Genomic DNA, 25,264 nt, shown 5'->3' with positions numbered 1-25,264 from the left:
CTGCCTCTCAAACTGTTGGGATTACAGGCATGAACCACCATGCCCAGCCTGTCATGTTGAATTTTACAATCAATGTATGTAATTAACCATATCAACAGAGTAAATCAGAAAAATATGAACATTTTAGCAGATATTGAAAAATTGTTTTGATGGAATTCAGTCCCAATTCATCATTACAAAAATCTCAACTAGGCATAGAAGGAACTTTCTCCACCTATGAAAGGCTGTGAAGGGCTTGTAGCTAACATGATACGTAACACTGATATACTGAATGCTCTCCACATTCAACTGGGAACAAGATAAATATATGTACTCTCTATGCTTTTATTCAGCATCATACTAGAGATTCTAAGTGCAGTAAGGCAAGAAGAAGAAATATAAAACATAACGATTGGAATGAAATTATGTTAACAGATGACATACTTTGTGAATGTAGAAAATTCTAAGAAATCTACAAAACTACTGGCATTAATAGTAAATGAATTTAGTAGTGTTACAGGACATGGTATACTGCTGTATGTTGGCAACAAATTTTTGGAAAATAAAAAACATTACCACTTACAAAAGCATCCAGAAAACATAAAATATTCAGGGCTAAATTTAATGAAAGATACATAAGACTTCTGCACTAAAACCCCCAAAGAAGATTGCTGAGAAAGATGAAAATGGAACCATATACCATATTCATCCATTGGAGGACTCAGTATTATTAAGATGTTAATTCCCAAATTGATTTATGGATTCCATGCAGTTACAGTAAAAACCCCTGCAGATTACTTTTGAAGATTCTGAAAAGCTCATTCTAAAGTTCATAAAGAAATGGCAGAGACCTAGAATAGCCCAAATAATCTTCTAAAAGGACCCCCACTACCTAACTTTCCAATCAAAAGGTGAATATAACAGATGAGAGAACAAAAATTGACCACACCTAAGATGTTGTATAGTTTTTAACAAGGATATCAAAGCAATTCAATGAGAAGAAAATCTTTTCAACAAACTGTGTTGGTAACAACTGGATATATATGGGGCAAAAAACGAACCTCAACTTCAGTCTCTCACCATACATGAAAACTAATTTAATATGAATGTTAGACCTATCTTTAAACTTTCAAGTTTCTGAAAGCAAGTATAGGAGAATATCTTCTACCTTGAGTTATGCTACCACTTAAAAAAAATTGGAAAGTTAAACTTCATCAAAATAAAACTGCTTATTAAAGATACCTTTAAGAAAAAGAATAAGCAGGCCACAGCCTGAGAACATATTTGCAGCATATATATCTGATAAGGGACTTGTATCTAGTAAAAAACTTTTATAACTCAGTAATAAAAAGGCAACAGAATTTTTAATGGGCAAGAGCCTTGAACAGTCACTTGACAAAGGTGCATATGTATGTGTGTGTGAGTGTGTATACGCACTTGGAATAGTGCTCAACATTATTGGTCATCAGGGAAATGCAAAATAAAATCACAGTGAGAGGATACTACATATCTACTAGAATGGGGTAATGAAATTACCTAAACAGACTAATGACACTGATGATGTAAACACCAGTTGGAGTATAAGATGATATCACTTTGGAAAGCAGTTTTGGCAATTTCATTGAAAGTTAAACACATACTGCCCTATATCTTAGTAATTTTGCTCTTAGATGTCTTAAGAAATGAAAATATATATTTACCAAAAGTGTAACAATTAATGTTCATAATAGCTTTATTCACAATAGCCCCAAACTGGGAGCAATGCAAATTTCTAGCACCAGGAGAATGAATAAGCAAATTGAGGTGTATTTATGCAATACAACTCAACAATTAAAAGGGACAAACTTCAGGTAAGAGAAAGAATGTGAATATGAGTAAGAAAGTGGATGAATTCTTGAAACATTATATTAAACAAAGGCCAGACACAAAAGAGTACTTACCTCGATTCCATTCATGTGTACATAGCTAAGCTATGATGATAGAAATCAGAATAGTGGTTGCTTCTTGAAGGAAGAATTGATTGAAAAGGGGCATAAAGGAACTTTCTGGGATGATAGAAATGTTCTGTATCTTAGTAGGAATGTGGATTATCTGGATGTATGTATTTGTTAAAATGGATCAAACATCTGTGCCTTTCACTGTATTCAAATTATAAATCAATTTTTTAAAAAAGTAATGGAATAGTATATATGGAAAAGAGTATTTGCTTAGAAACTAGATGTGGTTTCTCATCTTAACTCTGCCCTAAATTTATGTATGCTTTGGGCAAGTTCATTCAATCAGTCATTTATTCATAATATATTTAACCAAGTTTTGAGCATATAATCAGTACTGTCCTATGCTAGATGCTCAGGATATACGACTAAATAAGAGATACAAATGCTGGTAGAACATAGAGAAACAAAATATGGTGTGGTAAGTACTCTAACTGAAGTATGACTGTAAAAGGAAGTAGGTTAACTCCAGAGCTGGGGAAGACTTCCCAGAGGAGGTGACATTGAACTGGATTTTTAACGTTTTAGGAGTTTGCAATACATGCAAAAGGTATGGTGAAAGACTACCTATGGTGAAGGTAGTCCTTTTACCAGCGCTGGTATTTAAGCTTCAGTACACTTCCTGTACCCCTCTTATCTCAGGATTGGACAAACTAGATTTTGTTGACCATATCTGGATTGCTATTAATGGATCTTTGACCATTTTCTTTTCGCCTTTTACTTTTCTCTGGGGAAATCTCAATCTCAATCTCAATCTCTCTCTCTCTCTCTCTCTCTCTCTCTTTCTCTCTTTCTCTCTCTCTCTTTCTCTCCCTCCCTCCCTCCCTCCCTCCTTCCTTCCCTCTCTCATCTTGGGGTGTATCTAAACTAAGACCTCTATTTTTATTTGTCTTATCAGTTTTGATTTGAAGTCTCAGTTTGTGAACTGTTCTTCAGTATACATAGTAAATTCCTACAGTTTTCAAATTTGATCTGATTTTGGTTTTGTCAATGTTTGTTACCAGTGGTGATCTCTGGAAACAAGATTATGAGATTTAACTCTTTTCTTTATTTAATTTTTTTAAACTTATACATTCAAGATTTTTTAACATTTTATTATGTAATTAATATATCTGCTTTATAAACACACTGGTGTCAGCCCATTTGCTAAGAACTCATCAGCTGAGAACCTGTTGACTCAGTTGAGGAAGGCTTCCTCTGATACATCATGTTGCTGTTTTTTTTAATTATAAGGCTATATCTATATGAGTTTAGCCATAGAGAAAATTTGAAATAATCTGGTTGAAACAAACTGAGTTTGTTTTGCATTTTAATGTCAACTTTGTAAGGTTGATAAAATGCCTCAAAACTTACTTGTTTTTCAGTTATAAAGAATTTTTCTCATTTGGCTCTCTTTTCACATAAATAGATTTTACAGAAGGCGACATGTGTTGTTCAGAATGAAGTGGACAAATGTGTAGAAGATATTATGAAGGAAAAGAATATTAACCCTGAGAAGGATGCCAGGTGTGCTGTTTTTAAATATTCTTTTTTATTATGCATTTATAGCCTGTGAGGTGAAGAGATCCCACACTTTAGACCTGAAGAGTTTGTGGAGATGATCTGATTCAGTGCTGTCTCTTCACAAGATGAGCAGTCGAGATCCAGAGGGGCAGTGATAGAATTAGAACTAGAACCTGTATCTCTTGGTTTCCAATCCAGTACTAATGCCACTATATCATCTGCCTTCTTCAAGGTGTCTTACCATGACTTTCCCAGATTAATAACTTTGGCTACTATGTCCTTTGAAATACAGTTCCTATATCCTCCTCTATAAGGTCCTCCCAGGCTTCTCCATTCTGAGTTACGTGCCTTGCTATGGCAACTCACAGTGCTATCATACCATTTAACCCATTGTACTATAGTCATTGATTAACTCTTGTCCTTCCCCCTGTAAATTTTAAATTCCATTAGAAGAGGACTTATTCCATTTCTGTGTTCCCAGTGCTGGTATGCTGACATAGTATTTCACATTATTTCCTTCACTTAGCATTTTCTATGTGAATATAGAGGAAGGGACAATTTATTTCAGCTGAGATGAGGAAGGGTCTAGGAGGGAACTGTGAGGATAGTTCCATACAGAGGTAGCATTTAAGCTGGACCTTGATGAATTGGTAGGGGAACAGTGCCAGCAAGGCACAGAGACATAGAAATATTAATACTTTTGTATCTGGAATGACACATGAGCAGAGTATTGGGTGGAGAAATGAGTGAAATGCTAGATTGATACATTGCAGAGTCTTGTATGCCATACTGAAGGATGTAGATGTTGTCCTCTGGTTTTTAAGCAAATCAAGCTACATTTTTAGGTAGGTATTTTAGGAAGATGGAGAATAGATTTGATGATATGGGAGACTGGCAGAAGGAATAAAGAATGGGAAAGTTGAGTCATTCAGGCAAGAAATGACAAAGGCATAAATACAGTAGGAGAAAGTGATATGAGGATTGCTTTGAAGGACATTTCAGAGCTAGAAAGGATTAGGGTATGGGGATCTTTTGAAACGTTGTTAGAGGTGGGTCAGAACTTGGAGTGTTGTAGCTTGGGGAACTAATGGTTAGCAATGTCATTAATAGATTTAGAGACTAAAGAAGGAGGATGTTTCGTTAGGGAAGATAAGCAGTTGTATTTAGAGCTGAGATAACCTGCTGTGGAGCTATTTGTTTTATATATACTTGGAAAATTAAGTCTACCAGAGGTATCTGGCAATAAAGATTTAGGAATGTATAGAATTGCCCAGAGAAGACATGAAGAGAAAATCCTTCACAAATCCTTACAGTTTTGAAGTTTGCCATTGCTACCATGTCTTGCCTTCTTTCTAGGGCCTTGTATCCTATGCAATACTTTGCATAATATTTTGTGTTTAAGGAGGCTTTTGGTGGGTCTTGTTTTAAACTGAAAGCCAGGAAATGTCTAAATAGACATACAAACCACAATCTATGAAAGACATTATTGTGATAAGAAGGTATGCTTTTTAAAACTAATTTTATCATTTTTAGTTTTAAAATCTGCATGAAGATGTGCTTACTGCAGATAACTGGTTATAAACAGCTCTTTTTGGATGTAGAAAGTGTGAGGAAAAGGCCATATGATTCTGACAACCTACAACATGAAGAGCTACTCATGAAGGTAAATTTCTGTTTTCTTTATGTGGAATTGTTGAACACTAGAAAAATATATCAGGCTTTAGCTAAGTAAAGTCTCTGTGCAAATTCTAGAGGCTTATATAACTAGGCTTATATAGTTTCTTTGCCCTTAGAGAATTTTATTACACTGGGTTTCATTGATATGGAAAGATATTTAGTTAGCTATTTCTATAATTTTCTGATAAGCATTATTATAAATATATAATGAATATATATTTATATGAATAAGTATGATCATAAATTGTATCTTAATGTTTTAAATTCTGAGATAAAAATCTATAAAGAGAGATCTTTTCAACCAAAAAGTACATGTCCACAAGTTTCAGATTTTTCTCCTACTTTTTATAAAAATTGCTCATATAAATTAGGCATTTTCAGCTACTTACAAATTGCAAATGTGTATATCCCTTTTCAGATTATTACGTCCAAATTTTTGGGACTTTTGGAATGTTAATTGCCAAGTAATGCCACAGTAGATTTAAACTTTAAGAAAGTAAAAATTATTTACTTAGAATTTTTCTATTTTTTCTAAAGTATAAATGCATAAGGCCAACGAGGTGCCAAAATTAAAGAGTAATAGACCTAGAGTAAGCTTTACAGATCATCTAGATTAGTCCCTTCATTTGAGGGATGAAGACTCTAAAGACCAGGGAGATGAAGCGATTTCTGTTAGTACTAGAATGGTAGGGCCTGGAACAGACATGAATCTCCTGCCCATCCTCTACACCTATTCCAATTTTATTTTAAAATGGTTAAAGAAAATAGCACACTGCATTTAGAATTAGGAGTTTGTTATAACAAAAAGTACTATGGCAAGAAACTTTGATACTGTCTAAGTAACAGTAAGAGACACAAGTTTACAAACAATAAAACCTTTTTTTGGGGGGGGAGAAAAGTATATTTTGTTAAATGAGGACAATACAAATATGTATCTCAAAGGGTTATCATATGGATTGAGTTTTTATATTTAAAGTGTTTAAAATAGTACCTGGCACTGAGGATTAACTATTTCTGTCCCCATTGTCATCGTTTTTCCCTTAATGTTAGGCCCTTGCTACACAATACCTTTCCTTTTTTGGGAAAAAGTGCGAGTCCTTAACCTTCTAGTCTAGGGAATTTTACCTTGGTGCTTCATGGTGAAATTCAGTTCTACACTACACATACTCAGCAGTCTTACTGGGTAAAGAGCTATGGGTGTATGTAATGTCTTCTTTAGGTGTAGTCCAGGGACCATTTTTACTGGAGTTAACTAGTGTTTAATATGTAGATTCCAAAGTGTCACTTTATGCTTACAAAATTAGAATCTCCAGGAATGGAACCCAAAAATTCAATATTCATGCATATTAAATTTTCAATACTAGTGATTCTACAGTGTGGCTCTCACCACATCACTGAGGCCTTATCAGTGGCATAATCAAACTCCTTGCAGAATTCATGGAGAGAGGCTAATGGAAGCAAGTCACATGTGTTGGTAATAAAAGTGGTGACCAAGTAAATCTAATCTAATGATTGGATTTGCTTCAGACCCAGAATCCTGACCCTGTTTTAAGGCAAGGTCACAAGTCTTCATTTTATTTTAGGTAACAGAATACTCCTTTCATTAGGGGTCTTTATTCAACAATGCCTGAAATGGTCATGAAATGGGAAAAAATGCAAGTATTTCTGTTTTGCAAGTTTTCACAAACCATTTTTAGTCAACTTCTATAAGTTTCTTTCATTTGATGGCTTGTGATATTGAATTTAGACAATAAGTCTTCTTTATTTGCATTGATTAGTTTGTTGGTGTGTAATATTTGATAGCTATTCTCAAATCCTCATCCTTAAAGATATTTATTTAAAACCAAATTATATTTTTTTAAACTGGAAACTTGTAAAACAAGTTGGAATGCTATCATTTCTTCATGCCCTTCCATCTTAGACCTATTATCATTCTGATTAGGGACTAATAACCCACCCATTACAATAGAGCCTATTTATACAGTATCTGAAGCAAGGCTAAGTTACTAAAATACCATGTTTTTCTCAAGCAAGCAGTTTACCAGTTCCGGGCATATCTGTATTAATTAGTAAATAGACATGTCATTGTTTTAGATTTTTGTGAATTATTTGTTATCTTTTCAAAATCTATTGTTTATACCAGTCTTATTAATTGGAATAACTGTGCTGCATGTTTTAAGATAATTGAAAAATGTTCTAGATAGAGTCTTTGTTTAACCTATGATTTATTTATGGAAGTTATTTGATAGCATTAAATTACTAGTTATACGCTATGAGAAGGAAAATGTCTTAATAATGGAAATATGTTTGTACAGCTTTGGAATCTTCTAATGCCCACGAACAAGTTAAAGGCTAGAATCTCCAAGCAGTGGGCTGAAATTGGTTTCCAGGGTGATGATCCCAAGACAGACTTCAGAGGCATGGGCATACTTGGATTAATAAATCTTGTGTAAGTGAAAGTAGACTTTCCTTTCTTCCCTAAATGTAATCCCAGCACTTTGTGAGGCTGAGGCCAGAGGATCACTTGAGGCCAGAAGTTCAAGACCAGCCTGAGCAATATAGTGAGACCCTTTCTCTACAAAAATAATTAGCCAGGTGTGGTGGCCTTTGCCTGTAATCCAGCTTCTTGGGAGGCTGAGGCAGAAGGATTGCCCACACTCAGGAATTCAGGGTTACAGTGAGTCATGATTGTGCCACTATACTGCAGCATGGCTGTCAAAGCAAGACCCTGTCTTAAAAAAAAAAAAAAGACATTGGTGGAAATATACTTGTTGTGTGATTTCTTTACTTATCAATGCTTTCCTCTCCTTTTTCTTTCTGATCTCCATTCTGATACCTTTTAAAGAATTATGTATACTCCTACTGCCTTTATCTGCTTTCTTTTTCTCTCTGGGCTCTGTGATTCTGTTTTGGGAAATATAACCAGGTAAGGCGATAATAAAGTCTCTTCATGTATGTTCTTAACCACCTGTGACAACTGATCTACCTACATTCCTGACTTTATATGTATAGACTACCCTATGAACTTTCTCTCCTTTATCTTCTTTAATACTTACGATTAGCTACATGTATGAAATCCCCAAATATGTAACTCAAATCACAATTGATAGCCAAAACTATTCTAGAAGATAACCTGGAAGATTAATTTCCTCCTATAATGATATGCAAATGTACAAATTGTAGTGTTTGGGTCTGTTCACGAAATTGTGATTTATAGGCTATAAAATGTCTAGAATGGGAAGGCTAGCCTATTAAAATTTGGATAATTCTTACTGTGAAAAAATCCTGAAATTGGCTAAATTAAGTTGATATTCATGGTTTTTCTTATTGTATATAGATGTATATTTTTTACCATTTGATACTGTTAAGGTAGAGGTTAACTAAATTCAGTAAGGAAATTAAAAATTATTCTATCTTACATATTGAATATTTTAAGAGTAGTTTGACTGTTGTAATGCTAAATTATTACAAAAATGAAATATAAATAGTTAACTAAAGGCATTTTAGAGTCAACTAGGGATAGAGTAGGAAAATTAGAGTACTTAGGAAAGCACTGCATTCAGCAAGACTTTTTAAACTGTTTTCATGTTTACCAATCCCATAGAGAATCTGAGGAAAGCTTTGTATATGCTCTCTCAGAAAATGTATACACAGAAAAAGTTGTGCATAATGTAAGATGGTTTCTGGATTCCCCTTCATTCATAAATTATCATTGATTGACGGACTTCTAAGTTAGCCCCTGGTGTAATGGGTTGAAAATTAGACTGAAGAAATATGGAAGTGTCTGTTAATATGCTATAAAAGAATAAAGAGGGAAGTGTTAATTAGAATTTTCTATGCTTTATGAAAATTTCAAGGGTTATGTCCTCTAAAATGTAAATAAATCATGGAAATTTATTTTTTATTCTTTTTATCCTCATGTGAGCATCTAGTCAATCATTGTTTGTGTGTTTTTGTCATTCTGAGGTGATCCAAAGATTAAACAGATTTGTTATAGGCCAAAAGGATGTATGTGCCTAAAAATAGATAGTTTCATATACATCTCTCTCGTACTACTAATACTTATGTTTATAGTTAGTATTTTAGTTATATGATTGATGAAGGGGATTCTCATTGCAAAAAGATTGTTTACTCCCTTCTGATTGCACTGAAAATGGCACTAAACAATACAGTCTTAAATTGAAGAAGAAATGAACCCTAAGCAAAAGGAAGAGTGTCCTAACAGGTACATATTGACTCTTTTATAGAAAGAGAACAAGCAAAGAAACAAAAAGGACTCTAGTTTTTTTTTTTTTTTAAGGTAGTCTCTTTTTATATTACCTATTTGTTAAAATACTGTACAATCTTGTCAATGACCTGTATTCTTTACGAGATAGGCCTGATAGTTTGGGAAGTTTTGATTCAGAAGCATTTGTGAATCACTGAAGTGATTTGAGATAGACACCAGGATGGTCACGGCAGCACTGGGACTATGGTTTTGACAGTAGATTTTAAAATTGGTTCTAGATATCATACATTTGAATGGTGTATATTAGTTTGATTCTTTTTCTTAAAACTTTTTAGGTATTTCAGTGAAAATTACACTAGTGAAGCTCATCAGATTCTTTCCCGTTCAAATCATCCAAAATTAGGGTAAGCTGAGTATATTAAAGAACCCATAATCTCTTGCATTTACAATGATTAGATGATTTAATGAATTTGAAGATATATCAAGGTGTTTCGTAAAATGAGGTATTTTAATAACTTTATAAAGGATATTACATGATACATTATTTTTTAAGGAAAAATGTGATTGTAAACCAATTTTGTATGTATTTCAGTATATTTTTATCACAAGATATACATACAGTGGAGATAAGGGCCCTTATAAAATATTTTTGAGAACTAGGTTTGAAGATAGGAAGAGGAAATAGCTTGGAAAAGGAGTAGGAAAATGGGGAAATAGCTTTGAAAATTGTAAGGTGAAATGCAAATTGATGTGGTTTTATTAGCCTTATCGTTATTTTTTAAGTAGTCTGATGGTATCTAATCTTTGAAAAAGCATAGTAAGAATGTTAGATCATAAAAATACCATGATAATAGAGAAGAAAATATCAGATTGTCCAGTATATTTTAGAAATCAATGAGATTTGGAGTATGTAGTCTCCCCTGCCCCTTTTTTATTTAAGAATTTTAGTTTTAGATATCATGTGAACACAGCATTATTTTTATTTCTTAGGTTATATCCAGAAAAATCAACAGGCTTTAAAAAGCAAAAAAGTTAAATTCTTTCTAGTATATTTTTCTGACTATGTAGAGATTATCATAAAATCAATACTGTGTTAAACCTGAAACAAAATCAATTTCTACTAATACCTTGCATAATTTTAAATTTATTTAATGAGTTATTCGGCTAGATGGTGTAACTGGTAATGTTTCCGACATAGGTATTCTTATGCAATAGTTGGAATCAATCTTACAGAGATGGCTTATAGCTTATTGAAGAGTGAAGCTTTGAAGTTTCATCTCTATAACTTTGTTCCTGGTATACCAACAATGGAACACTTTCATCAGTTTTATTGTGAGTATTAAAATGAGTTAAAACTAGATCTTTGTAAGATAATTCTTAAACTGCTAGGAAAGTATAATATATATTTTAATCTATTGTCTCTATGAAGTATGTAACTTATGTTTATCATTTTATTACTTAGGATCTTTGAAAAACAAGAAAATAGTGGAAGATGAGTCCCCAAGAGTATTCTGTGCTTCAGTTTTTATATTTGCTGATTATGAAAGGCAGTATTTCACATGTAGACGCATCTAAGATTCATGTAATTTTTCTTTAGGCATTCATTTTCCAGCTAACTACAAAATGAATTTTCCCTCTCAGATGCTGGTTTGCAGATTATTTTATTATTTTTGGAAGGAAATTTAATTTAGAGGAACTTTTTGCTTTCCCCTAACTTGAATTTCAAGGCCAAATTTTCTTGTGGTAAGTTAGGGGTACTTAGTAACTGTTCCTAAAGCTGTCCTTACTCTCTCTATTCCATTCACTTTTAGTAATAATATTTGAATACTGAAGGTTTAATTGAATGAATCCAGCTTCTGAAGCTATTGTTCAGAAGGGAAGTATTTCAAATCTAGCTTATCTTCACCCACTACTTTTCTTGATCTTTTTATGGTTTTAGAATGTCATTTGCATGTTGGTAGCATATAAGGAACGACTTAGATAATAGGTGGCCAAATCATAATTTCTTCATCTCCATTGTTGAAAGTATCATTCATGTCTCTTTTTCGCAGAAGCTTTCCTGCCTTTACTTACACCCTAATTCCAGTTTTGTCTGCATCTTAACTTTCTCTTGTGTTTGTCTGTTTCTTTCCATCCCCATTGTAACTGCACAGTATCAGGCCTTTGTTACTAGGTTACTGTAATAGCCTTTAGCTGTCTGTTTTTGGTAATGCTTTTCTATTTCTTCTCCACATTGAAAGTATAGTTATTTAAAATGAAAATCTGATCATTTTACTCTACTGCCAAAAATTCTTCAAAGGATTCCCATTATCAGGCCCTGCATAATCTGAACCTTGATAACCTCTTTAGACTCATCTTTTGCCATATACTAGCCCCTCTCTCACCCCCACAAAGTGTATACTGGAGGCATCCCCATCTTCTTTTAGTTGCTCAAATGTACTATGCTCTGTTTTGACTCTGTGCTTTTGCAAGTGACATTCACTTAGCCTGGAACACTATTCCAGCTCCCTTTGTTGTTTCCAGATGATGCCTTCTCATCTTCCAAATCTCCATTTAGGTGTGCTCTTCTCTGGGAAGTCTTACCAGAGACTTTGTCCTTTCAATTAGCCATTTCTCTCTTCATGACTAATCAGTTAGACTACACACTTGCCTCTGTACCTTCCATTCATTATTCATTTACTGTGTGTCAGGTATCGTTCCAGGCCCTGGGGATATAGCAGAGAATCAGGGTCACTGCATTCAGTGAGGAGCTGTCATCTTCAGAATCAAAACCTCCCACTTGTGCAGTGTCCACCTCCAGATACTACTTCATTTCTCTGCTCCTTTTCTTTAAGAAACATTTAAGTAAATGCTATTTTACATTTCTTCATCTCCAGTTTTTATCGAATTCCAGTTTGATTTCTCTCTCTATGACTCTGATGACACTGATTTTTCTCAGACACCTTTTTTTTGCTGCCTAATACAATTGCCGTGTTTTTTCATGTTATTTGATCCTTTTAGTGGCACTGGGCATAAATGACCACAGGTTATTATCATGACTTTTCTGATGCCATAGTCTCCTGGATTTTCTCCTACCCCACAGGAATTCCTGTAGACATCCATTGCCTTATTAGATGTAGGAGCATCTCAGAGCCCAGCCCTGTGCCCACTCATCTCTTTAGCCCTCATATTTTTCCTAAGTGATACCCTTGCTTGAAATGCCAAATGTGCATTAAATGCCAAAATGTATATCTTCAGCTCAACCTCTACTTTAAACCCAGCACTGTATGTCTAGATCCTTTTTCTCCCTTAATGGACAAGGATAAAGAATCATATGGGGATGTTTACACAAGTAGGAGCCAGTGCAACATGTTTTTAAATGGCGGGACAGGTTTTAGGTCCCTAAGGACAGCATTGATGATTCTACCCAAGTGTACTGAAGATTTCTAGCAGGCATGAGATGCTTTCCTTTACCATTCCGAAGGGTTGTTGCTGGGACTTTGCTAACTTGCCTATGATTTTTTTTTTTAACAAACTATATCCCCTATTCGATAGCTACCTATTGAACATAAATATATATTTTTAAAAATTTAAAAACTCCCAAAACAGTTAAGCAGTTTCCCATATCTCAATATATACAGGAGAGTGGTAGGTTAGAAAGCAGTGCAAAGTGACCTCTGTGCAGTATTTTTCTCCTAAAGACTGGGCACTTGAGGATCTATGGGAACTGTTGCTCTTCAGCAGCCTCACACCATCTGGGCTGGCTCCTCTATAGGAAGGACATTAAAGTGTCATATCTGAGGTAGAAAAGTCATTGGAGAACCTTTTCAGTTGCCTTCTGTTAGCTCACATCTATAAGAGCTGTAGATCATCCTGGAAACAGTGAAGCTTATAGTTTTCACTTTTTTTGAGACATTAAAATGCACGTTCACATATATCTATGTACTTTTAAGCAGAAGTTTCCCAGAAAATTGATTTTTATACCCATTACCATTAGAAGTTTTACATCTTAAGTAAGGTTCTGCTTTTCTTCTTAGGAGGAACCTATTCTAACTAGAATAATAATTTGAAACCTTATCTTTTGAATGTACATACTTTTTTTTGTTAGAGGAGTGGGCTCAATTAATTTGCAAAAATTAGTTCCAAGGTCATAGTTTCTCTCCAGAAGAAAGAACAGTTAAGAGATTAGTTTCCGGGAGGGCGTGGTGGCTCACGCCTGTAATCCCAGCTAATCAGGAGGCTGAGGCAGGAGAGTTGCCTGAACCCAGGAGATGGAGGTTGCAGTGAGCCGAGATTGCCCCATTGCACTCCAGCCTCGGTAACAAGAGCGAAACTCCATCTCAAAAAAAAAAAAAAAAAGAGATTAGTTTCCACATTTTTTGTTCCCTGCAATCTGCCTTCACCTCCCCCTTTTCCTTTGACCTCTCAGCCTCTGTTTTAATACATCCTTTGTAGGAAGGGCTGGAAATACTGTTAGTTTAGCTTCTCAGCTCCATTGTCATCTTGTGTATCTCAACTGTGAGCAGGTATCTGCCGCGATTCTGAAAAGTAACCACTAGTCCAGCAGGAGGGCTCAGGATTTCAGGACCTCTGTCTTCTGTGTATTCCTGTCTAGCATGTCTCCATTCTAGTTTTGTAGGGTCACAATTTTACCTGGAGTTCTGGTTTGTTGGTTCTAGAAAAAATAGTAATACCTCAAGTTTGTATAACAAAAAAAGTTATGCCTCAGTAACAACTTTATTGAGGTATAATTTATATACCATAGAATTTACCCATTTTAAATCTACACTTAAATGAATTTTAATGAACTAAATTGTGTAGCCATTATCATCATCCCCTTTTAGAACATTTTTATCACCCCAGTAAGATCCCTCATGCAAGTTTACAGTTAATGCCCCTTCCTATGGTTTTCTTATCCCTAATCTCTGTAGTAGATACGTGCAGGAAATTTCAGGTTTAGACATTTCGTGTGGTAATTTCTCAGAGTCTAAGTGTTCCAAACATCTGGACTCAAAAGGACAAAATATGTGCATCATGGAAAACAGCTCTTTTCCATCACTTTTTGCAAAGCTGTGGGAGTCTTATGCCAAGTGTAGCCTGCCAGTTTCCTAGAGTTTCAGTATTTTTTCCTAAGGTTTCCTGATGTCACATTAAATCACCTTAGCTATTATAGTCTCTGTTCTTCAAGTTAGTGTTTCTCTGACACTGATTTATATTGTAGACCAACAACCTCACTCTGATGCAAGAAGTTTCTAGTGCTTTAACTTGAGCAGTTTCTTCCAGGCTAGTTTGTTCCACATGGTCATTTGAATGGGCCACATTACTGACAGTAATGAAAAAGCAATTTAAAGGACATAAGAATGGTAAATATCTAAAATCTAATAACCAGAAATACTAAAACAAATAGTATGGCCATAAAATTTGGATAGCTATGTGCCTTATCATACTATACAGAATGTTAATCTCTAAATGTATTTATTGTACATCCCTAATAGTGCGTAGGGTATAGAGAAAGCAGATGGTATTTCTCCAGAGTTCATTCCTTGACTTTACTTGTATATCATGGTTGACCAAAATCTGTTTTATCACATATCGAGAAGAATCCAAAAATCTTTCTTAAACTGGCTTTCTTATGAACTGATATTTCAGTGTTGGAATATGATGTTTTTAACTATTATTGTTTACTTTATGACCAATATTATTAAAATGAGGTTTCCATTTTTTTCATAGTAGGCAATCATGATAGCCTAGCCACCGTTTTATATAAAGCCATTGGCTTTTGCAACAGGGACCACTTACAAACTGTGTAATTTGGGCACATCATTTAACTTCTCTGCACCTCTGTTTCTGCTTTGGTAGATGGAAATAACAACATAGTACTTGTATCCTAGTGCTGCTCTGACAGCATGTGAGCATTTAGTGAACACTGTAGAAATATTTTAAAAAATAATTCAATAAGTACATTTGGTTGCATACAAAGTAGGACTGGATGGTTTTATTTTTTGTTTTACTTTTTAACAGTTTATTAAGTACATGATAAACTGCACATATATGACATGATAAACTGCACATGTCTGATAAACATGTATCATTTGGTAAGTTTTGACATATGTGTATACCTGTGAAGCCATCCCCATGATCCAAATGGTGAATATAGTCACCATCCCTGAGAGTTTTTATGTGCTCCTTGGTAATCCATGCCTCTTGCCCCTCCTGGTACCATCCTAGGCAACCACAATCTTTTTGTCACTCTAGATGAGTTTGCATTTATTTTCTAGAATTGTATTTCAGTGGAACCATGCAGTGTTTACTCATTTTTGTCTGCTTTATTTCTGCATGATTTGTTGTGCGTATTAATAGCTCTTTAAAAATTTTTTTTAAATTGACTAGTTCATTAATTTTTATTGCTGAGCAATATTTCATTGTATGCTACCCATTGCTTATGTACTTGTTGATTGATATTTTGATGTTGGGTAGCTTGAAGTTCACATTTAAGCTTATATATATATATATATGTATGTGTGTATATATAAACAAGTTCAGTTTGATGAAATGCTTTTAACATTTTGGAGGTTTATTTGGCTACCATAATGAGGATATTGAAAACAAAAAATATTAAGCCAATTTGGAGGGGATGTATTCTTTTTAAAAAAAGAAAAGATGCTGATAGTTCATTGAAAAAAAGTAGAAATAACTCTTAGATTTAGAAATCAAGTAGGAAATAGCTTTCCTACACTTTAGCCTCGTCCAACATTTTCTCATTACTTTTATTTTTGTGCTTCAGGGGTTTCTCAGGAAACTTTTCTCAAGGCATCTTTTGAAAGTACTACATCTTTTTTTTTTTTTTTGAGATAAGGTCTCACTCTGTCACCCGGGCTCTGGAGTGCAGTGATGTGATCACGGCTCACTAAAGCCCTGACCTCCTGGTCTCAAGTGATTCTTTCACCTCAGCTTCCCTAGATTCTTTCACTCTCAGCACCTGGGACTACAGGTGCACACCACCATGCCTGGCTAATTTTTGTATTTTTCTGCAGAGGTGGGGTTTCACCATGTTGCCCAGGCTGGTGTCTTAACTCCTGGGCTCAAGCGATCTGCCCACCTCAGCCTCTGAAAGTGCTGAAAGTTCAGGCACGAGTCACTGCTCCTGGCTGAAAGTACTACATCTTACAAGCTTGAGGGATGTTGTTGATTTTTGAGACAGAGTAATATACACTAAATCATTTATTGAAATTTCTGTTTATTTTGAACATCTGGAAACACTTCTTATTATGTCCCTCAGGTCTCCAATAGTCTTGAGATTACTTTTGATTATTCTAATATGGGATTTAAAGGATGGTTATATACTTTGTAAAAATGAGATGATTTAAATGTGATTTCAATATTGAGGACCATATGTTTTGTTTTTCTTTAACTGCAGGTTATCTTGTCTATGAATTTGACAAGTTTTGGTTTGAAGAAGAACCAGAAAGCATTATGTATTTCAACTTATATAGAGAGAAGTTTCATGAAAAGATTAAAGGACTTTTACTGGATTGTAATGTAGCACTTACTTTAAAAGTATAAATCATCCACTGTATCTTCTATTTCTACCACATTTTGCACATTCAACAGAATTTATATGTTGTAATAGAAATTATCTGATCAATTTACACTCATATATAATTTCCTACAAAAATATTTCAGAAATTCTATTTAAGAAAGCTAGTGGACAATCAGTGTATGTTTACAGTTATTTATACACTGTTCTCCAAAGGTACCTTATCTTTCCAAAGATTCCCTCTGTAGAGTCATGCAAACTACAGTTTGGAACTTGGGACTTAGCCCGTTAGTGTAAAAGTATAAATCAGGTATTTGTATTAAATTGGTTGATTAAAATGTGTAAAATCAGTTTTCATTTTTATGTGTTGCAGGATCAAGTTGGTATCGTTTTCAAAGTTCTTAAAGTTTTTTTGGTTTTTAGTTTGGAAATAGCTGTTTTTAATTTTCTTTGTCTGATTTTATTTCTAGGTTAACAGCAAGAGTGTTTATGGTTTTCTTTGCTTGCATCTTAATTACATGTCATAATGTTGCTTCATTAGCAGCAAATGGAGCAGAGATATGGCAGAGAGAATAAAAAATCATGGCCTCTTTTGGGTTTCTGTGATTATTGAGCATAACGGATGAGAGAATGACAGTATTGGTGACCAGCTTTTTTGTTTTTAAATAACACACTTTAAAATGCTGCAGTGTTATTTGAAAGCTTAAAGGCATTTTCTCGTATTCAGTATTTGCTTTTTATCAGTTGTAGAAAAGAACATTCATGTTTAGTGTGAAGCCTTTTATGAAGCTTCTCTACTTATGAATGTTTATGAAAAGAGATGTATTTGCCAAGAAAATCTTGATTATATAAAAGACAAAAAGATTATTAAAGACAGTTTCTATTTAAATAAAACTGTCTTTGAATCTTAAGAAAACGTAAGTTTAAAAAAAAATCTCAGTTAAACATCATTGGTTTATTTGACTTACTGTTAACTCTTGCTTCTCTTTGACTCCATGGTGTTTTTAGGTAACCATGTATGAACTTTATGTTAACGGTCTATGGAATACTAAAGTAGCTTGAAGATGACGTGACGACTGTGCATTTTATGTAGTTTTATTCTCCTAAAATCTCAGGAGGACAGCAAGTGCTGTCAAGAATTATACAGTGATGAGATTCTTATGGGAATGATTTCTTCTTTGTGTTTTACACATTTGTACTGATAGCAAAACTAAGGTTTAAAGACAGGAAAGTCCAAGTCATCCTTGAATCCTACAGAAGCCAACCTTTTAAAGACATAATATGATCTAAAACATAATGATATTTAGCACACCTTTTAATGTGGTATGTATCAAGTGTTAAAAGGACTAGCTCGTATGTGATAGAGCAAGACCTGAGACTTTTTAAGTATTTGCTCATGTCTGTTGTTGACAGACCTCTCTTTCAAACTTGTCAAAGAGAAGAGTGGTAAGACATATCCACTTGGAAAATACGATGCAGTGTTGTATAGCATATACATTTAAAGTGCATGCGTTAAAATTCGTTTTCCAATAAGATAAAATTATTTTAAACATTTGGTTCACTTTATTGTAATAGTGGCAATTTAGCTTTTCAGTATTACAGGAATTTGAAAATTGGTTTCTTGTAGGGGACGTCTCAACTTTGGGAATATCTTCACTTGATTTTTAAAAAATATTTTCATGCTTTATTGTGACAAAATCCTGACAAGTTCGTTGTGTTAAGGTGTTCACTATTACATGGAAAGTAATTCTGTTCATCTTTTTATGTTTGTGCTGAAAGTGCTTATCTTTGTATCTTGATCTTTCAACAGCTGAGAGCTTGAACTGATTTAAACCTTTGCCAGTATACTGAAAAATGCTTCAAGTATGGAAAGGGAAAATTTTAAGTAATTGAGTTTTTTCCCTTCTAGGAAGAAAAACTGTGATGATGTTAAGAAAATGTCATTATAAAGTTTACGCAATAATATGTTCTTTAAGTCCACCTCCGTTTGTACATTATAGGTAACATTCTGGTTTTGACTTAAAATAATCTGCAGGCATTTCAGATAGTTTTACAGCAAATTGATTTAAAAGCCACTAACAAATTTTAGGGGTTGAGTCTAGAAGCCAAGCAAAATGTCACCAATGTCAGTTGTAAATTAGAATGCAGCATGAGCCTTCAGACTCATGATAGTGAGATACATGAAAAGAAAAATTAATTGTGTCTGCCTTCCTACTTTCCCTTTTGACGTATATAGTTAGAATTTTATGTAGTCTCAAAATCCATATTTAGAATCTTACCTATTTCTGTAATAATTGGTAAAATGCCATAGTAGTGATAGAATATTATGGCGTTCAAGTAACCTAAAAATTATGTTAGTTTTAGCATCAAAAAAGTAAATACATGTTGAAATGAATTTTTGTATGTGCCAGGTTAAAGAGGGTGTGCCAGTCTTTAAATTTAATAGTTACGGTTTTAATAGGGTCTCAAAGACAATCTTTAAAGAAATGGGAGAAATCAGTGAACCTATACCAACCTCTCTTTGTACATAAATACAGTGATGTAGCTAGATATAAAAATCAGTGTCTTCCTGGCACCATTTACAGTTCAGAAAACAATCCTTTTCTTAAAAAAATGTCCATCTGATATTTTTTCTATTTTTAGGAGCTACTTGGATTTGTAAGTATTTTCTCTATGTGAAAATATATGTGTTCTTCACTTTTGTTCCAATATTATAATTAATCATGCACTTTTTCTCCCCTTTGGGAACATTCAGTGGATACAACTTCATCAAAGATTTGCTCAAAGGAGCAGCATCCCATGAGTGTGAAAAGTAGATGCTTGTAGCCAGAACAGAAAAGGTTACACATGATCGTGGCACAAAAGATAGGAGGTTTGACTTGGAGGGCCATAATGTTTATTATCCTTCTTGAAATGATGGGGACCAGCAGCTCTTTTCTCAGGATAAATACTCTAACCCACTTCTCTCTGAACAGGTGTGGGGAGGCTTACTTTCCGTTTTCCTATTTATACACCTCTCTGCAAAAGCAATTTTTAATGAAGATTAGTGGAATTGTTAAAAATCTGAGAGGAATCATGACTGAAGGTGTTTTGGGTTTTTTCTATATTCAATTTTTAATGAGAAAAGTTTTAAATGTAATACAGGTGAGACCCAACTACTATCTTACTATTACAGGATGATTCTATGTTTCTGTTAGTATTTAAAAATATTTAAGCAGTAGCTTTCTCTGGGGGAAAAAGTATCACTTGGATACTTAAAGGAATTGGAATTTTTGTTTACTTTGGATAAGGCAGTTGAGTTCTTAAGTAAAAGCAATAGTGTAAAACGTCATTTTGTTTGGAATGTTAAGTAAGCAAATAAAAAAATATTGAAATTGTTGTAAGCCTTTCTGTTGATACTTCTTTCTTTCCATATTCTCCATCCCTAATGTAAGTCATTCATGCTCTTTAAACATTTTTCTTACCATATTGCTATAAGTAAATGAGAATATACAGAAAAAAGTTTTGATTTTCTTGACTTTTTAACTGCTAATTACCTGTTTACAATGTTGAATGAGAAACAAGTGGTTATGAGACTGAAAATTTCTTTTATTTAAAAAGAAGCCACCACCTCCATTCACCTGTTCTTATAAGGAGTAGGAATAATTCATGCTAGACTGCAGTTTTATTCTTAACTTTACATAAGAGTTCTATTATTCATCATAAAATGGATGTATTTTTATATTAATATATCATTCTTATCTTTTTACAGCTGCATAGCATCTCTCTGTGTGTGTGGCGGGGAGGGGTACATCTTATTTTGAAATAAAAATATTACAGGTGGATCTGGTTGGATAAGGTTAAAGCAGTACTTATTAAAGTTAGTACTAATTATAGTTTTAAATATATGCATATATTCAAAAATAAGCCTGGAAATTAAAGATAAAACATTCATGTTGAGTTTGATGAACTCAATAAATGTAAAGAAAATAGGCAAGGAAATATTAAAGATAAGTGCTTAAAATGCGTAGGATAGCAAACAAGCATAAAGGATCAACAGAAATAAGTTTTTGTTTGAAAAGACATAAACTTCATACTAATTAAGAGTAAAAGAGAAAGCAAATGTCAAGAATGAAATACGGGACATCACTACAAATTCTATAGATAGTGAAAAAATATTAAGAATAATTCTGTCAAAAATTTGAAAATTTTAATGAAATACAAAAATTTCTAGAAAAATACAGCTTACCAAAAGTGTACAAGAAAAGGGGAAAGCCCTAGAGCTATTAAACTGAATTAGCAATTAAAACCCTTTTTGTAAAAACTCTGCAATTCTATCCGGCTTGCATCATGAGTTGATTTACACATGTAAGAGTAAAATCTTACTTTCACAAACTCTTGCCAATGATGGAGTATAGACTCATTAAACTATCATAACCTTGATGACTAAAATTCAAGAACAGTATAAAAAATAATTGTATGCCAATGTCACTTTAGATACAATAATTATAAACAAAATATTAGCATACAGAATCCAGAAGCTTACTAAATTTAATATGTTAATGACTTGCATATATAGATATATTGCTTTAATATGTGATCAATTATGGCTCAGGTCAGTTGATGACCAGAATAAAATGTAATTTTTTGTATTAACGTTTGAAAATCATATGATATTCTTAGATGCAGGAAAAACATTTGATAAAATTCATTTATGTTTAAAAAATAGTTAATGAGAAATAGCGACTAATTTTATAAAATGTTTCCTTATAAATAAACTACAACAAATATACTTAACAGTAAAACATATGGAATCAAATTTAAAAAGATTCTGGAGACCTGTGGAGCAGTTTGATGCAGATCATTCCCCTCTAGGGACAGACCATGAATGAGAAAAATAAATGTTTTGACTCTATAGATTGCATTAAATCTGTAAGATAAATGTGAAAACAGCTTTTTTTCTAGTCCAAGAGTATGTTATATACCTACATAGTTTTTAAAAACATTTCAATAGCATTGTAGTCTTCATAGTGATACTACACATCTTATGTTTATTCCCAGGTACTATTTTAAATTGCTTTTTTTTGAGATGGAGTCTCACTCTGTCATCCAAGCTAGAGTGCAATGGCACCATCTCAGCTCACTGCAGCAATTCTCCTGCCTCAGCTGCCTGAGTAGCTGGGATTATAGGTGCCCGCCACCATGAGCAGCTAATTTTTTTGTATTTTTAGTAGAGATGTGGTTTCACCATGTTGGTCAGGCTGGTCTCTAACTCCCAACCTCAGGTGATCTACCTGCCTTGGCCTCCCAAAGTGCTGAGATTACAGGTGTGAGCCACCATGCCTGGGCTAAATGCTTTTATATAATACATATTTACAGCTTTATTTTCTAACTTTTGCTGGTATATAGAAATATGTAGACTTTTAAATATTTATTAGCCACTTTGCTGAACTCTTTATGTATGCCAAATCTTTCGGATTTTCTGTGTACACATTCGTATCACTCATGAGCTGTAAATTTTATTTCTTTCCATCCATTTATTTGTCTTACTGCACTAGCTAGGACTTCTAGCACCACGTTGAGTAGATGTGCTGTGCCAGTTTAGAATTATTCAGCAAATACTCAGTCCTCTCCATTTCCCAATAAGGAGTGCATTTCCTTGCTTCCTTGATGTTAGGCTTGACCAAGTGGCTTGCCACGATCAATGCAATGTTAGTGGACAGAAGCAAAGCCTTGAAATAGGTTTGAGCAGTTGGGCTTATTCTTGTACCTCTGCTGTCACCATGTAAAAGAGCATGCCTTGGGTTTTCCATGGGTACCAGATGAATCAGAGTCACATAGAGTTGATCAGAACCGCTCATAAACCCGTGGCCTGAATTTAAAGGCCAACTGAATTCAGCTAAGATTAGCAGAGCTGCCTACCTAGCCTACTGTTGTATGAATTCGTAATATTGGTCAAAAGATGTACACATAAAACATACTGGATAATTTCATTTTTATGTAATTTAAAAATAGACAAATGAGCCTTATAATTTAGGGATGTATACTTAAATAGTGAATCTATGTAAAAACACACAGAAAACCATTTACCATGAAAACGAAGTTCAGGTGGTCTCAAATTGTGATCCTGTGAGTGGAGGTGGTTCTGTGGTACTTGCAATTTTATGTTTCTTAAGGTTCACATGGGTTACCTGTTAGTTCGTTTTGTAATAATACATCAAAATATTCATTTGCTTTATGCACTTTTATGTATATGTTATATTCCACAATGAAAATGTTCCCATTTTAACAAATGAAGACAAAAGCAAGAATGATTTGTAGACTTTATATCTTGTTTTAAATAATGGCTGGCTTTGTTAACAAGGAACAGACTAAGTATTACCATTTGCTTTGCATGAAAAAGAAAAACTTCGTGGTGATTCTCAGGCCTAGAGGGACTTTTCCCACGGTTGTGTTCCCTATTAGATGAGATCACCGAGGCTGTTTTCAGAACACGTGGCAAATCCCCAGGTATCTTCTGATACCAGATAGATTTTCTTATATTTCCTTCTGTATGCGGGCAGGGCCTATGCTTGAGTTATGTACCACTGTATAGTATACAGTATCTAGTGCGTAGCAGATGCTCAAATATCTTCTGATGACTGATGTTTCTCTGTACCAGGAATTGGCCAACTTTCCTCCCTCCGTTTGCAACTGCCCATTGCCTGACCAGGGTCCCAGGCAAAGAAATAAAGTTAGATGTTTTCTTCCTTATTCTTGAAAGAAACATGCTACTCTAAGGTTATGGTTTGTCCTAGTTTGAATTCCTTGTGAATCATATTTTGAGGAAAGGATTTGCAATGCATTTGGGAGGTGATGCCAAGAAACACCGGTAAAGAAGCAGGGAACTGAGATCGGGAATAGAAGTCAGCCCAAAAAATATAGTCCTAAAGATTCCCACTGACTGAATGGACCCCCTTGGCCAAGGGGGTCCCAGAGAAACCCTCAAAACTGAGTTCCCAGCCATGATAGAATGAAACGTCAGGCACGCCTTGTTATATACCCTCTCCCTTGGATGGTTTAGACACAACTGACCAGGATGAATGTTAAAATCGAGATCACAGACTGAGGGAACAGACTCTTTGTGGCAATATTCTTTGCAGCATTTTAGTCTTCTCCATATGATATGACACATCTTTTGTTACATTTATTCCCAGGTACTATTTTTAAATGCTGTTATGCATTCTTACAGCCTTATGTTCTAACTTCCTTTTGCTGGTACGTAGAAGTATAGGTATATAGACTTTTAATATTGATTTTATTAGCCACTTTGCCAAACTCTTATGTATGCCAATTCTTTTGGATTTTCTGTATACACATTCATATCACTTGTGAGCTGTAAGATGCCAAATTATAACAGGACTTAAGGCCATGCCAGGCAGGATTGAGTCACACACTCCTACACTTAAAGAATAAACTATTTTCTAACTGCCACAAGATTTTTCTTTTTCTTGAGCAGCTAAACAAACAGTGGCCTTGAGCATCCGTAGCAAATACAGCTTCACCAAGTGCTGACTGACTCCAGCCCATTTTCCACCAGCCGTAACTACAGCTTTAACTGGACAAGAGAAGGATTTTAGTAGCTTTCTCCTGATAAGAGACCAAGCATCATGGACTGGTTCTGACCTGTTTACAGAGATGGTACATTGTGTGCCTTCGTGTCCCCGCTTCGCTTTTTGAATGTAATTGTAATACATTTTTAAATGTTAAATCTTCACTCCAAGGTATAACAGGCGTGTTTGTTTAATATGCATGCATCAGGACTGCCTTCATGAATATTCATGGATCTACTTATAGCCTGTTAAATATGCTTGACCAACCCATTCAACTTACATTCCTGTCTTACTCTTCCTTCCCTAGAAGTGCCTGCCTCTGGTCTTTGCTGGAGGATACGCTTCCTAGCCTGCAGAATGACCACCTTATAGGCTATAACCCTTTGTAAGAAATAAAGTCTCCTTTTCAAATGCGTGAAGACCGTGTGATTTTTTAAGTTAACAGCAGTAAGCAAAATACTACTCTGTTAATAGAGTTAGATCCCTCAGCGGTATTCCACCTGAGGGTTGAGGGAACTGAAATATTTATACACTATTACCAGTTATTGGTTAACGGCTGCACTAGGGTTGTATTGTTTTCCCTGCTCTTCTAGAATGCCAAGCACAGGTGAGCAAAGCTGGCTCTGGTGGCCAGAAGACCCTAAAAAGGGTACATGCTGACATGACAATAGGAAGTTAGGCCAGCAAGTACTAAAGAGCAAAATGGCATGTATGGGACACTGAAGACGTCTGCTAGGAAACACCTTTTGCAGGTAATGGATGGGGAAGACAACGCATGAAGGCAAGGTGAGAATCC

General features: G+C 34.5%; 1 protein-coding gene across 8 annotated transcripts in view; it reads left to right on the top strand.

Annotated features, from left to right (window-relative positions):
* The window catches only part of ELMOD2 (ELMO domain containing 2), a 50,425-nt gene extending 30,145 nt beyond the window's left edge, over nt 1-20,280 (top strand). For all 8 annotated transcript variants that reach the window (XM_078366483.1, XM_035292912.3, XM_008992676.5 and 5 more), the window contains 6 exons: nt 3,382-3,479; nt 5,010-5,139; nt 7,469-7,602; nt 9,717-9,785; nt 10,580-10,713; nt 16,778-20,280. In XM_078366483.1, the coding sequence (XP_078222609.1) occupies nt 3,382-3,479; nt 5,010-5,139; nt 7,469-7,602; nt 9,717-9,785; nt 10,580-10,713; nt 16,778-16,923 (711 nt within the window). In that variant the 3' untranslated portion in view covers nt 16,924-20,280. The remainder of the gene's footprint in view (nt 1-3,381; nt 3,480-5,009; nt 5,140-7,468; nt 7,603-9,716; nt 9,786-10,579; nt 10,714-16,777) is intronic.
* The last annotated feature ends 4,984 nt before the right edge of the window (nt 20,281-25,264 follow it).

Source organism: Callithrix jacchus, chromosome 3, assembly GCF_049354715.1.
Source record: "Callithrix jacchus isolate 240 chromosome 3, calJac240_pri, whole genome shotgun sequence".
NCBI classification, from domain to species: Eukaryota; Metazoa; Chordata; class Mammalia; order Primates; family Cebidae; genus Callithrix; species Callithrix jacchus.
Note: the sequence above shows the minus strand (reverse complement) of the source record. Positions and strands in the feature narration are given on the sequence as shown.